This window comes from Molothrus aeneus, chromosome 2 (assembly GCF_037042795.1).
Source record: "Molothrus aeneus isolate 106 chromosome 2, BPBGC_Maene_1.0, whole genome shotgun sequence".
Lineage (NCBI taxonomy): Eukaryota > Metazoa > Chordata > Aves > Passeriformes > Icteridae > Molothrus > Molothrus aeneus.
Genome location: NC_089647.1, coordinates 78,483,122 through 78,496,215, shown reverse-complemented (window position 1 = coordinate 78,496,215; position 13,094 = coordinate 78,483,122). Strand labels below are relative to the sequence as shown.

The following is a 13,094-nucleotide window of genomic DNA, read 5'->3' as shown; positions in this document are numbered from 1 at the left end:
TAGATGCTGTGAAGAATTGGAAAAGCTGGAGAAAAATTACTGGTGTCATTATGTCTCAGGGCCACCACACAGGGCCTAGAAGAAAGAGGCAAATATTATGGCTTGAGGTCACCATGTGCCATGGGACTTTAGGCAAGGGGTTAGGCTTTTGTCAATCTTTTATATAGCACTGTAGACATACTAATAAGATCCACACTTCATACATACTTCTTTTTAACACTGTGAGTGTTAGTTTTACCCAAATTCTATTTATCCATTTTTTTTTACCCAAATTTCCAGGTTGATTTTACCTTCCTTTTATTTCATAGTGCAGGGTGCTCAAACAAATTCAACATTTTTCTTCATTGTAAATGAAATTGCAGGTGTAAATAATACTAACTGAACATCTGATTTGTGTTGAATTTTAAAGCAAATGCAGGTACAAAAATGTTGTTACAATTTGATGGCAAATCTGAGTGTGTGATGTTACAGCTTACCCATATGTATATCTTCTTTTAATACAGCTCATTCACACCCAAAAGTCTGCCAGATCAATATGATTTCAGAATAACAGAAAGGAAAAAAAATCTCATTTAATCTGCCTTCCTGATTTTTAGTTTTTTAATTATTGTCATTTAATGCTAATAGCTTGGGTTTCATTCAAAGCTCCTTTTGACGAGCAAAGGTGATGGTAAATCTGAGGACTTGGATAAATAAAAAATTCTGCAAAACTGTTGATTGGGTGCTGGTATCAGTTTGTAATGTTTTTTATCCATGTGCACTCTTGTGCTCAGTGTTTGGTGTTGGAGAACATGATAGGCTAAACATGCAATACAGATACTGTGTTGTCATTTTATTCTTCAAATACAGCCCCTAAAGAAGATTTGCAGTGAAAAATGTTGATATTTAGCAGTGCCCTGTAATGTACCAAACAATATTCATTTAAAATCATCCACTAGTGAGACCTTCTGGACTTTGGTAAAAGGTTTAAACTTTTCAGTCCCCATGAAATTATTCTGGGCAGCTGGCCAGTTCCTAAATAGGTTGTGTGGACATCAGTGGCTAAACTTTTTTATTTGGAATGATTCATTTCAGCCTGTCAAGTAAAATGAAAGAGTTAGAGCATTGCTGTATGGGTTTTTTAATAATTTGATTTCATTGAAATACTTACAGAGCGTTTAAGTGAACTTCATATATGCTTTCCTCATATACCATATGAAAACTGCATCTTTCACTCTTTCAGTTTTGCACTTTACTGGCTCCTCTTCCATGATGAGAACTAAATGAATAGAGAACAAAACAAAGTCATAATGGGTTGGTCTTTCCCTTTAGATAAGGTTAATTCTTTATCTCCTTTAGCATGTTCTTACCAAAGTGTCAATATCTTAAAAACTCATTGACTTTGTTAAATTTGAGCTTTTGATTTGTTTGGGCAAGATTTACTTTTGAGGTTGTTTCTGTCCCTAAATGCAAATCAGTGATATTAAGAGATACTCATATTAGTTTGTCCTTTGAACTGTTCAAGTGATCTTGTTCATATTACTAGACCCTGGAGCACTTCCACCTTTCAGACCATTCCCCCTGAGAAAATCAGGAGAGTTCTGCATGTGCAGATACTTCTCACATCCTGCTTCCACAGGAGTGGATGTCAGCTGGAGGGCAGGTTTGACACTGCCTTGCATTCACCTGAATATCTGAAATGCACTGTGGCATGTTTCTTCTGCCAAACACAGAGGAAGATTATGGAAATGCAGGCCTCCTAATCAGCTCCTGATGATTGTCTCATTCCAATTCTCTAGAGATTTTCCAGCAGCTCTGCTATTAAAGGAGTTGCAGTATGTACTTTAAGAGAACTCACTACTTTCACCCTGACCACATTTACAGTGATTACTGTCTGGATGACCTTTTTTTCATGTACAGTCATTACCTGCTGTCTCCTTTATTGTGTCCTGCCTTTCTCAATCCTCCACTTTCACCACCACTCCTTTTACTGTGTATATTTAGGACAACCACTTACAAGTTCTCTTCATTTCTAAGGGCCCAGATCTTAATTATACCAAAGGTGATTTTGGCAATCACATTTTTGTAAGGAAGCCTTGAAGTCAAAAATAAATTTACAACTGCAGCTGCAATAAGTAAGATGGCTAAGACTATACCACATAACACCTGTGCCGTTGGAGAGAATTGGGACAACATAGCAGTGTCTGCTGCCACCCCATTCACAGTGTGTCCAGATCAGGATTCTCTTCAGAATAGATTCAGTCTCACACTGGACTACCTCTCCCATCACACATGGGGTTCAAAGCCATCCTAAGGACCAGCCATTGCTTGGGATCCTTAAGCTCAGACTGCATTTTTGAGTAGCCAAGGTGGAGCCTGCAGTTTGTTTCCTTCCAGAAGAATCTGGTTTGCCTACCAACACAGCCCATAAACTCAGCCAGAAGATAAGAAGTGCTGGTGATTCGGATGTCAAACTCCTCCAGACCAAATGGAGACATGGCCATATTGCTTTCTGTGAGAAAAGGGTCACACAAACATTCTTTTCACCTATAAGTCTGCCTTTCCTCACAGCTGTCTTTTGGATTGATATAAGACAAATATGTGAACAGATCAGGGAGAGCTTGGTGTTCAGGGACCTGTAAGTATTATTCAAAAAAACACAGGAATCCCAAATTAAAATATCCTCTCTGACATTCCTCACCATTTAAGTGCTATTTGGAAAAGTGCATCTGTGTTCAGAGTGGACAGGTGTACTGTATGTGTTGTGCAATAAATCTACTCTTGTAAACTCAAGCAGTGTATAAGTAGTGACATAGACAAAGAAATTCTTCAATGGCTTTACAGATGTTAATGTTTTTACCATCCACAAGAGAATTTAGCCAGCCTAGGCTGACAAAACATTGTTGAGCATTTCCAGTAGGCTCTTGGCCTGCAGATGGAGGGCTATGCAGAGCAAATCAGGCCAGTGTGCATTTCTTTATCAATAGTAAGAGTAAGAAATAAAATCCAGAAATCATAGAGAAAAATGTCTGGATATTTTGAGTTTATTGGGTTAGTTGGGTCTAACTGTTGCTAGAAACATTCTGCACCGTCATAGCCCTATTTCAAATAATCCTGTACCTTTAAAAATCTGTGTTTGTCAAGTGTTAGCGAAAGTTGAAATACAAAGATTCTAAGCAGCAATACAAACCAGGATGTGTGTCGTGTGGAGCAACAATTACACCCTAAGTGCACAGAGAAGAACTCAGGGAAGCTAAATGCCTCACACTCCCCAGTATGTAATATTATCACAGCATGAATAATTGGAGATATTCTATAGAACTGCCTTGACTTTAGGTTTTTTTAAAGTCTATCTTAAATCATTCTCCTATCCCCTTCTTTACCTTTTGAACTATACAGTTTTCTGCTTTCAATGTCTCTGTGCTCTGTTCTGCACTTAGACTTAAGCAACATTGCAGTGCTCTGTATTCTGTATACACTGAATTATGAAAACAGGAGTTCATAGCTCTAAGTGACATTGTCTGTGCCTAAAATATGCATATTTATGCAATGTTTTCTTACTGAAAAACAAGTGTCAGAAACTGGAAACCTTTCTTTCCTCTAAAAATAATCCCTTCCCAAAGCTTTCAACAGTAGAGTGTTGCAGAAAAGCCCTGTTAGATTATCCAATTAATTTCCTTTTCAGTGAAAGATCTCTTTTGGCAATACTATGACATTTCAGGGGCTCTGACTAGTCTGATTTTGAAATTATAAGGCACTTCCCTCTGGAGAGCTCTCTGAACACTCAGAGATTTTCCCATAAGGCTAGTAATCTTTATTCTCACCCTAGAAATTCTGTTTCTTATTTTTGTTCTCTCATTCCTTTATTTTGTATACACTATTGTATTCTTGAAGTAATTTATTTTCAAATATTTATTATGTAAATTTGCTCCATCTCCCCTGCTCTTACTTTATCAGTTATAGTAGATGGGGAGTAAATAATGGGACACTTTAAGTCTTTCTCTTCTTTTTCTCTTTTGTCCCAGTTGGTTAACACAGCTCTCCCCTGGTTTCATGGCTCTCTTCAGCACTATTTTTTCTTGTCAGTGAGAAAATGGTTAAACAGCATTTAGAAATTTATGCATACCCAGATATGTTCTCTTCAAAGCAGCACAGAAATGAGCTGGGAAGTTGTGTATCTTTCTTCATACCCCTGTAATATCTAACCAACAAAGCTTTGTTGTGAACTTAACCTTTGGCTGGTAATGCAATTGGTGCTCAAACTGGCCTTTTGATGCTATATTGAAGTCCAAGTTCTTGTCTAGTTTCTGCTCTTATTCTTTATCTAGAATTCTTTCAGTCTCTTATTTCCTGCCACTGTTTCTAAATGTGCCCTTTTCCTTGTCCAATGTAGTATTTGCAACTCTTCACATTTTAATATCATGTGCGCCAAAGTCATAATTTCTTCCTTTTAAGGATTAATAGAGCAATGAAACAAGACTGGACACAATACAGATTTATGCAACATTCCCCTTTTATTCTGAATCAGCTTTACCATTAATTATTAGCCTTTGTTTGTAGCTGTTCAGTTTTCTGCAGTTTTCAGCCCACATGACAACTTCTATCCAACTGACTATGAACTGATTTTCATTTTAAGGTGTCCTGTGGCTGGAAGTGGTGATGTTGCTCATAGCATGACAGTGCAGCAGAGCAGTTTTTCTTCTACAGCATGCTGTGGGAACATGCATTTCACTAGGCAGGGCAAATGAGAATTAAAGCTCTGTTTGAATTCCTGGGCTATTGCCCCTGGTAAAAATCTGTAGCTGGTGTCTATCAACAGTATTCCCTGCAGGTGCTGATGGTGAAAATGTCTTTTAAAATTTAAGCTTCTAATCCTTTGCTTACAAGCAGGGATGAGATGAAGAATTGGAATTTCAGTTGGATGCATGCTCAAATAGTATACAATACGCATACAGTTTAAAATAAATGTGAAAATTAATTTCACTGCTTCTTTTTGACTTTGTATTTTGTTGCAATAACACACCTGAATTGCTACATAAGGTAATCAGTATTCAGGAATCATATCTCTATATCATATCTGTTTATCTTATATTTTTAGCCATCACCTGTCCATGTATATACATGTATCTGTCTTTTCTGTATTTGGATGGGTGATATTCCATTGAATAATTGGTTTTGGATAATTATAAATACAACATTTGTTATATGATTTGCCATAGCTGAGTATCACTGATGTAGATGGATTCTTTTGAGTTCGTTGTCATTACTTATAATACTCACCTACATGCAATTGTCTTGTTATTTTGTGTTCTGGGAGCTGGATTCTCTTAAAATTTCTTGCCTTTTAAAGTGCTGTGTTTTCTTTGTGTCAGAGAGCTTTCAGCATATACAGGAAGATGTGCCTAATAAGAAAAGGTCTTGGGTGTTTATTTGATGAAAGTGTTAGAATCTATGAAGAAAACATAGAAATAAGCATATTGAATAGGGCACAAATATGCTTTGTACTTTAAAATTAAAATTATTAGCAATCTTCCCATTTTATGTCTGTCGGTTAAAAGCATGGTATTGTTAGGCATTTGTAATCTTCTAGCACAAGCCATTAACTTGTATCAAATTTACCTTCTGTAGGTCTTTGCTGCCATCTTCTGCTTCTTTCAATTATTGCCATTGTTGTTATTTGGATTCTGAAAAATGAGTGGGATATTATAGAGCAAATTTCCCTTTCTGTTATTTTTTTATTTCTTTGTTTTCAGCTAAAGCAAAGTGAAGCTAATGCAGATACAAAGGAGAAGCTTCCCTTGCGTCTACGCATCTTTGAAAAATTTCCAAACAGGCCACAAATGGTGAAAATCTCAAAGCTTCCTTCAGATTTCACAGTTCCAAAAATAAGGTATTGAAATATTTTCTTTGCTAGCATGTTGTAAACTTTTTTGGGGCCACATAACACCCAAAATATTTAACTTTTTTTTTCTTGTCTGTTAGGCAGATAGTTCAGAAAATAAGAAATGAAACAGAATTAACATAGGCATTCAAAAGATGTGGCATTTTGGGTATACCTCATTTCTCTCATTTGAGGAAAAACAATACTAGCATTCCTTATACCTTATTCGTGAAAGCAGCTAGACTGATCAGAACTGACACAAGTACAATATAACTGAAAATTGTGTTGTTTCTCCTTTCCTTTGGATTTTAGTTTCTTGGCTCATATAGATGACTTGCAGTCTAATGGGTTCTCATGGAGGTTTTTAAAGCTAGGGTGAAATGGCAGTAAATCATTAGAGAGGATAAAACAGAGCATCTAATACCAGTTAGCCTGTGATGACCTTGTCCTTTTTTTGTATTTATGTAGTTACCTTTTTCCTGTGAAACTCACCTTAACTAAAGATCAGATGCTCAGTGATCTACTTGATCATTCTTTACTGTAGGGGTGGTGAGGCACTGGCACAGGTTGCCCAGAGAAGCTGTGGATGCTTCACCCCTGGAAGTGTTCAAGGCCAGGCTGGATGGAGCTCTGAACAACCTGGTCTAGTGGAAGGTGTCCCTGCCCATGGCAGGCAAGGTGGAACAAGATGATCTCTAAGGTCCCTTCCAACCCAAACCATTCTGCAAATCTGTGATCATCAGTTAGAGTACAATTATTTTTCCGTGGTGTCAAAAAAGTCTGACAGAAATCCAAGGGCCTCTCTAGTATATACAGGCTGCAAAGTCTGCTGACATGCCACAAGCTGGCTGAACAGATCCTTTAAGTGCCCGTGTCAATGTCCTCAACAAGCACATGCCGGAAGAGAGAACGATGTGAAGGATTGCTGCCATTGTTTGAGTCTACCAAGGTTACATTTCTTTTGATTAAATTCACAAGGAAGCTAAGTCGACTGGCTTGACCTGTTTGTAGTACCTTAGCTGAACAAAAGGAATAATGCTGGTCAGAAGGGTCATGAAAAGCAACCTTCCAGATCTCAAGGAAACAATCACAGATGCTTTACTTTTAGTATCAAAGTACCCTTTGGTTATATATGGAGGGTGTTCTTCTCCTAGTCCTAGTCTTTTTTGTTATTTCTTTCTAGTTGTGTTTTTTCCAGCATATTCTGTACTCATGATCCTATTAACTACTGAAACAGACTTCAAACTAGCACTAGCAAATCATATCTTTAAATCTGAAGCTATTGTACTATGTAGCAATATCTCTCCAGAGAAAAGTTAGTTTTGACATAGTTCACACTGAAAGAGGCAACTCTACTGAACTTAAAATATGGCAAGATGAATGTATATTTGTTGTAAACAGAAATGCTTCTGCTTTTTAAACATGGCATATGTGAGGCACAGAATTGTTGAAGTGCCTTAATAATGACATTCAAAGCAGTTATGTGAACAGATGTTGTTTGAAATCTTCAAGAAAGAATTTCATGCAGAGAGTATGTTTCATTTGGATTATATCAGCATTTGATTTACATTGAAGTAACAACTTGCTGTTTAATGAGCTCAAAAGAGCTGAAAACTGCAAAAGGCACTTGAAATATTTAGCACATTAATTGGTAAATAAATAAATAATAAAAGCAATTTTTTTTTCAATCTACATGCAAGAAATCCAACTCCCAATTCAGTTATGGATTTCTTTAATAAATGAATTCAGGTATTATCAGTTGTTCTGGCACTCTGTTCATTTATGCATCTATTCCCCAGTACAACTTTTTCTCAGGAGTTTATCCATCTCAGCACTAATGGATTGTCACATGTCAGAAGGAAAACCAAATATTAACTCTTCTTGGGGTTTTAATGTGTCAATATCCTCTATTTATTCCCAAGGGAAAGTTTTATGAAGCAGTTTATTGATCGCCAGCAGCAAGATACCAGCTGTTTGCTGCGAAGACTTCCTTCAGCATCTTCTTCCTCATGTGACCACTCTAAAAGATCAGCCATTGAAGAAAACAGATATATTGATCAAAAGGTAAATCAAGAGTATAGGGTAGTATATATCTTGCCTAGAGTATTATGAGAAAAGGAATCAAATTATTCAGTTTGTCAAACTACATAAAAAGTGAATTAAAGCTAGGATGATTGAATGTAGGCTAAAAGGTTATGTTTAATTCAGCCTAAAACCGACATCATAGCAGATCCTATTCTGGTTTAAATTTTCCCGTCTCCTTTGAATTCAAAATTCAAGATTTGATACATTAGTTGTTTAATGCATGCATCATCTGAAGCAATTTTTTGAAACAGTTCTGCTGCTAATCACTGAGAAGCTAGTGGAAAATTAAAGTTTCTGAATATCACAGTGGATTTTTGAGTGCCTTGAATACTACTGCAACCTTGAAAACACACTTCACTGATGGAAGTGTGAAGGAAGGAATAAAGCCTAAATGGACATCATTTACTTTAACAAGCAGAGCAGAAAAATTGGATAAGTTATTAATATCTCTGTGTAATCACTGAAGATGAGTAAAAATTTAAAATTATTCTAATTATTTAGAGGCCATTACTCTATCTGTAAGCCTGGAAGTCACTAGAAAACTGACCCTGAACAGATATATTTGATACCCATTATGCTAAAAGCTGCTAATCTCCCATGGATGGTTAGATTTGAAAAAATACTAGCACTGCTTGGAATGATGACCATGATGATGATGATGATGCCAGCCGCATAAGTACCTGTATCTGACTTCTGACACCTTATAAAACTAAAGGGGTGAGAAAAAATATTCATGTGCATCATGGAAGATAAGTGGTTTCCCAGATTTCTAGTGGCATCTACAGAGATATCAGTCCTTGACCACTTATAATATTGCATAATTTAGTGACATTTTTATAGACAAAAGAAAAGTACTTTCAGTATTATTATGTTTCAGTATTGTTCACTGTTGAATCCTCTTTGAATATTAACATCTGTGTTTTTTAAATACATTTTAAGTTACACAATCACAGACAAGAAAATAGAGCCTATGCATTACTGTTCTATAGTATAACTGGCTTTCCTAGTGTGTGTTTGTAGCCATAACCCAGGGCAGCATTCATACAGGCAGAGTTGCAGAGCTAAGAGGCAGAATTGGGAAAGGACAGTTGGGGAAATCATTTCTCCTCTGATAATGAATTAAAATAGACGATTTGTAAACTAGTGTTAATTGCCATCTCTAGTTCTGTGCAAGAGCCTGTTCTTGTGGCTGGTGTATTCTATGGCATCAGTAAACCAAAGCTGAGCATCATGACCTGGGAGGGAGGACTGTGGCAAAATGTGGCATATCAGGCCAAGAAGGCTGTAGGAAGTAGTCAAGCCTACATGGACATCATCTGCTTTAACAAGCACAGCAGGAAAACTGGATAAGTTATTAAATGGCAAACCTAGGGGCTAGCAGAACTGTGCCAAACATCACTAATAATGGATCTCAAACACTATGCCAGGGTAATCAGAGTACATTTCTACCATGTAATGAAGAGATGAACAAAGACCTTAAAGTTGTCTCAGCCACACAGGTAAGTCCAGAGTATGCAATGCAGAGCTGTGCAGTGGCTCAGTAGATCTGTTTACATGAATATATTTTAGATATATTAAATTCCATCTTAATTCCTTTTGCTTGCTGTTTAAAAAAGTGAATTGTTACTGTGTTTGAAGACAGATGAATACATGGCACAGTTTATTCAATGATATCTTGCAGTATGAAAACAGAATGCTGCATTCTTTTCAAATTTTCGCTTCCCTTCAAAAGCAAATATGCATTACCTGACTTTAATTTTTGAATTTAAATAAGCATTTGCAAATTGGTTTTGCACTATTCAAGCTGCTTTAGGCACATACTTTAGTATCCCCATACCTCAAGGGTAGGAACAACGATGAGTAGTATTTCTGATAAATGCAGCTAAAAACAAGATATTTTACACATTCCTATTAAGAGGAGATAGCACTAAGAAGGATTTTTGAAAGTAATTATTCTAGCTTTCTATAGTTACAGTTGCCAAGGCAACCTAATTTTTGTATGATCAAATCTTCTTAAAAATATCCTTAAAACAAACTTGGAATGACTGGTTGTGCTTAAGTATTAACCTTACATTTATACTTTACTTTTCTTGTAAAAAAAGAAACATCACAAAACATTTTACTGATCTCAGTGCCTGGCAGGATGCCTTCCCACTGCTCCTGTGAGCAGTGGGATGGCTTCAGAAACTTTTCACATGCTTTTGCATTGTAGTTGATGAGGAAAAAGTGGAATTAAAAAGGTAGAATCAAAAGGTGAGATCCTGCTGGCAGATCTGACTCTGTCCTTCCTTTGTGGTAGCTGAACTGTGGCTAGTCCCTCCAGTTACTCCTGGACTTAAGTCAGTATCTCTGTGTTCCACATCTGTTTAATTGATAGGAATCCCTTACATTCCCCTATTTTCCCCTTATTTCCGCTTCAGCAATATTCTTTTTTTTTCTTTCTATAAAAATCTGCCACTATATGGAATTGTGTTTAGAATCAATCTGCCCATAATTTGTGCTGATCAATAAAGCAGATTTTATATATGTTCTGTTATAGAATGAATTTAGTTAGTGTTTTCAGTATTATAATTATTATAATTACCCACTTCCTTTAAAAGTTAAGGTGTAAAGGGGGAGTAGATTTTCAGTGCATTCCTCTTTTTTTTTTTTTTTCAAGGAATTCTACCTTCTCAAAAGAACTGGAAAAATTATTTTTGGTGTAAATCACTGTAACTATGACTACAATCCATTTGATATGATTTTCATCTATGCCAAATCAAAATAACATCTTTGGGAAATAGATTTCTTTGCTATACTCCTTTTTTTGTTGTCAAGTCTGTGAGTTCCATGGTGTTTTCTCTTCCAAATTTTTAAACTGTTGTGAAAGTTATAAACTAACCAAGCACTATTATAAGAAATCACTTTTAGATACCTAAATGCCCTTTACATTTTGTACATCCCCTAAGAATTCTCTGTCAGTATGTGGAGTCTGAGTAGGTGTGTGGATACAGATTGTACCATGTTCTTCCTTCTGTATCCAGTGCCAGCAACACCTGGGCTCTCCCACAAACAGATGCTTGATAGGCAGCATAGCACTGTGCTTTGTTTGAGTTGTTTATTATTATCTGTAACATTTGGTGTGTAAAACTGGGATTCTCTGGGCTTCTCTGAACTTAACACTGCTGGAAATGCAGGATGGTCATTTTTTGCTCTCCACTTGAGGTCCCGCAGAGCAAATTTACTAAACCTCAGTGATCTTGCCACACACCTACCCTCCTGTGTGCTGATCGAGTCTGTCCTGATGTCGTCTGCAGGCCATGAGTTGAAGAACCCATGGTCAAATTAGCGAAACCAGGATTGTTCAGATCGGTCAGCATTCCCCCAGTGGTAGTAGAAAGCACTGTGAAGGTATTTTCTGGTAAAAGAAGGAAGAATTCTTGGAAAAAGTACAAGATTAAAAGAGGGATTTAGGGTATTAAATGTACATTGTAGGTGAGGGAAAAGGGGAGTATTAGGGACAGAGAGGAAAGTGTTCTTTTATACTTCTACACTTGTATGAATATTATTCACAGTATGCTGGGAATTTCCTTAGATAACCAATATTTCAGTAAATTCTTGGCCAGAAGCACTGGATGAAGTATGGAAACATAATTTTAGTGTGAGTGGGTGCATGAGAAGATAGGAAGTTGGCAGAAAATAAGGACATCTCAGTGGCTTTCACATAGCCTGAAGTATAGTTGCAGCAAGTTTCAGGAGGACAAAGAATTAAATTAACGTGAGATTTACAACAAATCAGGTGTCCAGTGGAATACATCTGAGTTGGCTGTAGAGCATTGGCTTTGCCTTCTTAACTTCAAGACTGGAATCAGAGGGGCACAGAAACCCTTCAAAGTGCTTTCCTAAGAGACATTCAAGTTTTACCAAACCTTGCAGAAAATTATTGTGAGATGGACACTTCTAAACTGGTTAATTATCCTTGGCCCAACAACACAGCACATGGCTGTTAGATTAAAGTTCAAGACTGACAGACTCATGAGATGAACTTTGAAAATGCTTATGGTTCAAAATGTACAGATAGTACTGATAACCCATGTGCATGTCCACAACAAAGTGGCAAAGCAGGAGTGAATTGCAAAAGAAAGTATGAGAGCATTTAATATATCCGTGTATTTTATACTTCAGACTTGGAGCATCTCCCACTTAATTGAAGGAATATAATCAAGTCAGCTCCCTTATTTCACCACTTATAAGATTAATTGGATAGTAGCAAATGTATTTTCTATTTTCTCTCCCTTCTATCATCCTGTTTCTTTGCTGACTCCTTTCACATGTATGAGTTCTGGTTTTAGTTCTGCAAGCAAAGCAGTTAGTAGCCATTCCTTTGTCTGGTGGGAGCCAGGTGCAGCACTAAGGTCTAGCTCCTGGGAAAGCTTGGTCTCCCACACCATGTGGCTCTCCCACTGATTCCCTGCTTGCAGCAGAATGTACCTTTGTGAAGGGAGGTTGTGGTCAGGAAGTGAAAGCTGATCTCAGAGGTAGCAGAGCCATGACCATGGAGGACTGTGAATATTCAGCGGCAGACCTCGTGCTGAAATCTGTGTTTTAACATATTTTGTTAATATCATATATACTGCTTTTTTGAACTGCTGAGACATGCCACCTAATCTTGATGTTTTTGTTTAATCTGGATATATGTTCTGTGATGGGTTTTTTTCCTGACCTATGCTCAGCTTCTTTAACTATTCTGTTTCTTGAGGAAAAAAAAAACCAATCTTCTGAGAGTATTCCAAAAGGATTTTTCTTTGCAGAAAGTATTTGTAATTGTAAAAGTTTAAATAGCCTTTCAGGTTTTCTAAGGCATATATTTTAGTATAAAAGACCGGATGTCCCAAGATACCTTCCAGAAAACCATCAGGGTTGAAGACATGCTCATAAGTTTTATCTGTACTTTTTTCCTTAAAACTAAGGATAGAATATCTATTCATAAATTACAATGTTCAGAATTTCTGTTTCTTACTGTAATAAACTTATGTCCCAAGTTAATCAACCTCTCTGAACTTTATTTTGGGCATTCAATTGTGCAAAGCACAAGTGAAAAAGATACAATAGTGTTGTGTTGTAAGTAATTTGAAAGAATAATTTTATGACATTAATTTTGAATATAGCA

At 36.7% G+C, this 13,094-nt stretch overlaps 1 protein-coding gene across 1 annotated transcript in view; it reads left to right on the top strand.

Moving 5' to 3' along the window:
* Positions 1-13,094, top strand: part of NALCN (sodium leak channel, non-selective) — a 227,383-nt gene that overhangs the window by 161,731 nt on the left and 52,558 nt on the right. The window contains exons 16-17 of the mRNA XM_066545152.1: positions 5,733-5,869; positions 7,783-7,924. Coding sequence (XP_066401249.1) covers positions 5,733-5,869; positions 7,783-7,924 — 279 coding nt within the window. The remainder of the gene's footprint in view (positions 1-5,732; positions 5,870-7,782; positions 7,925-13,094) is intronic.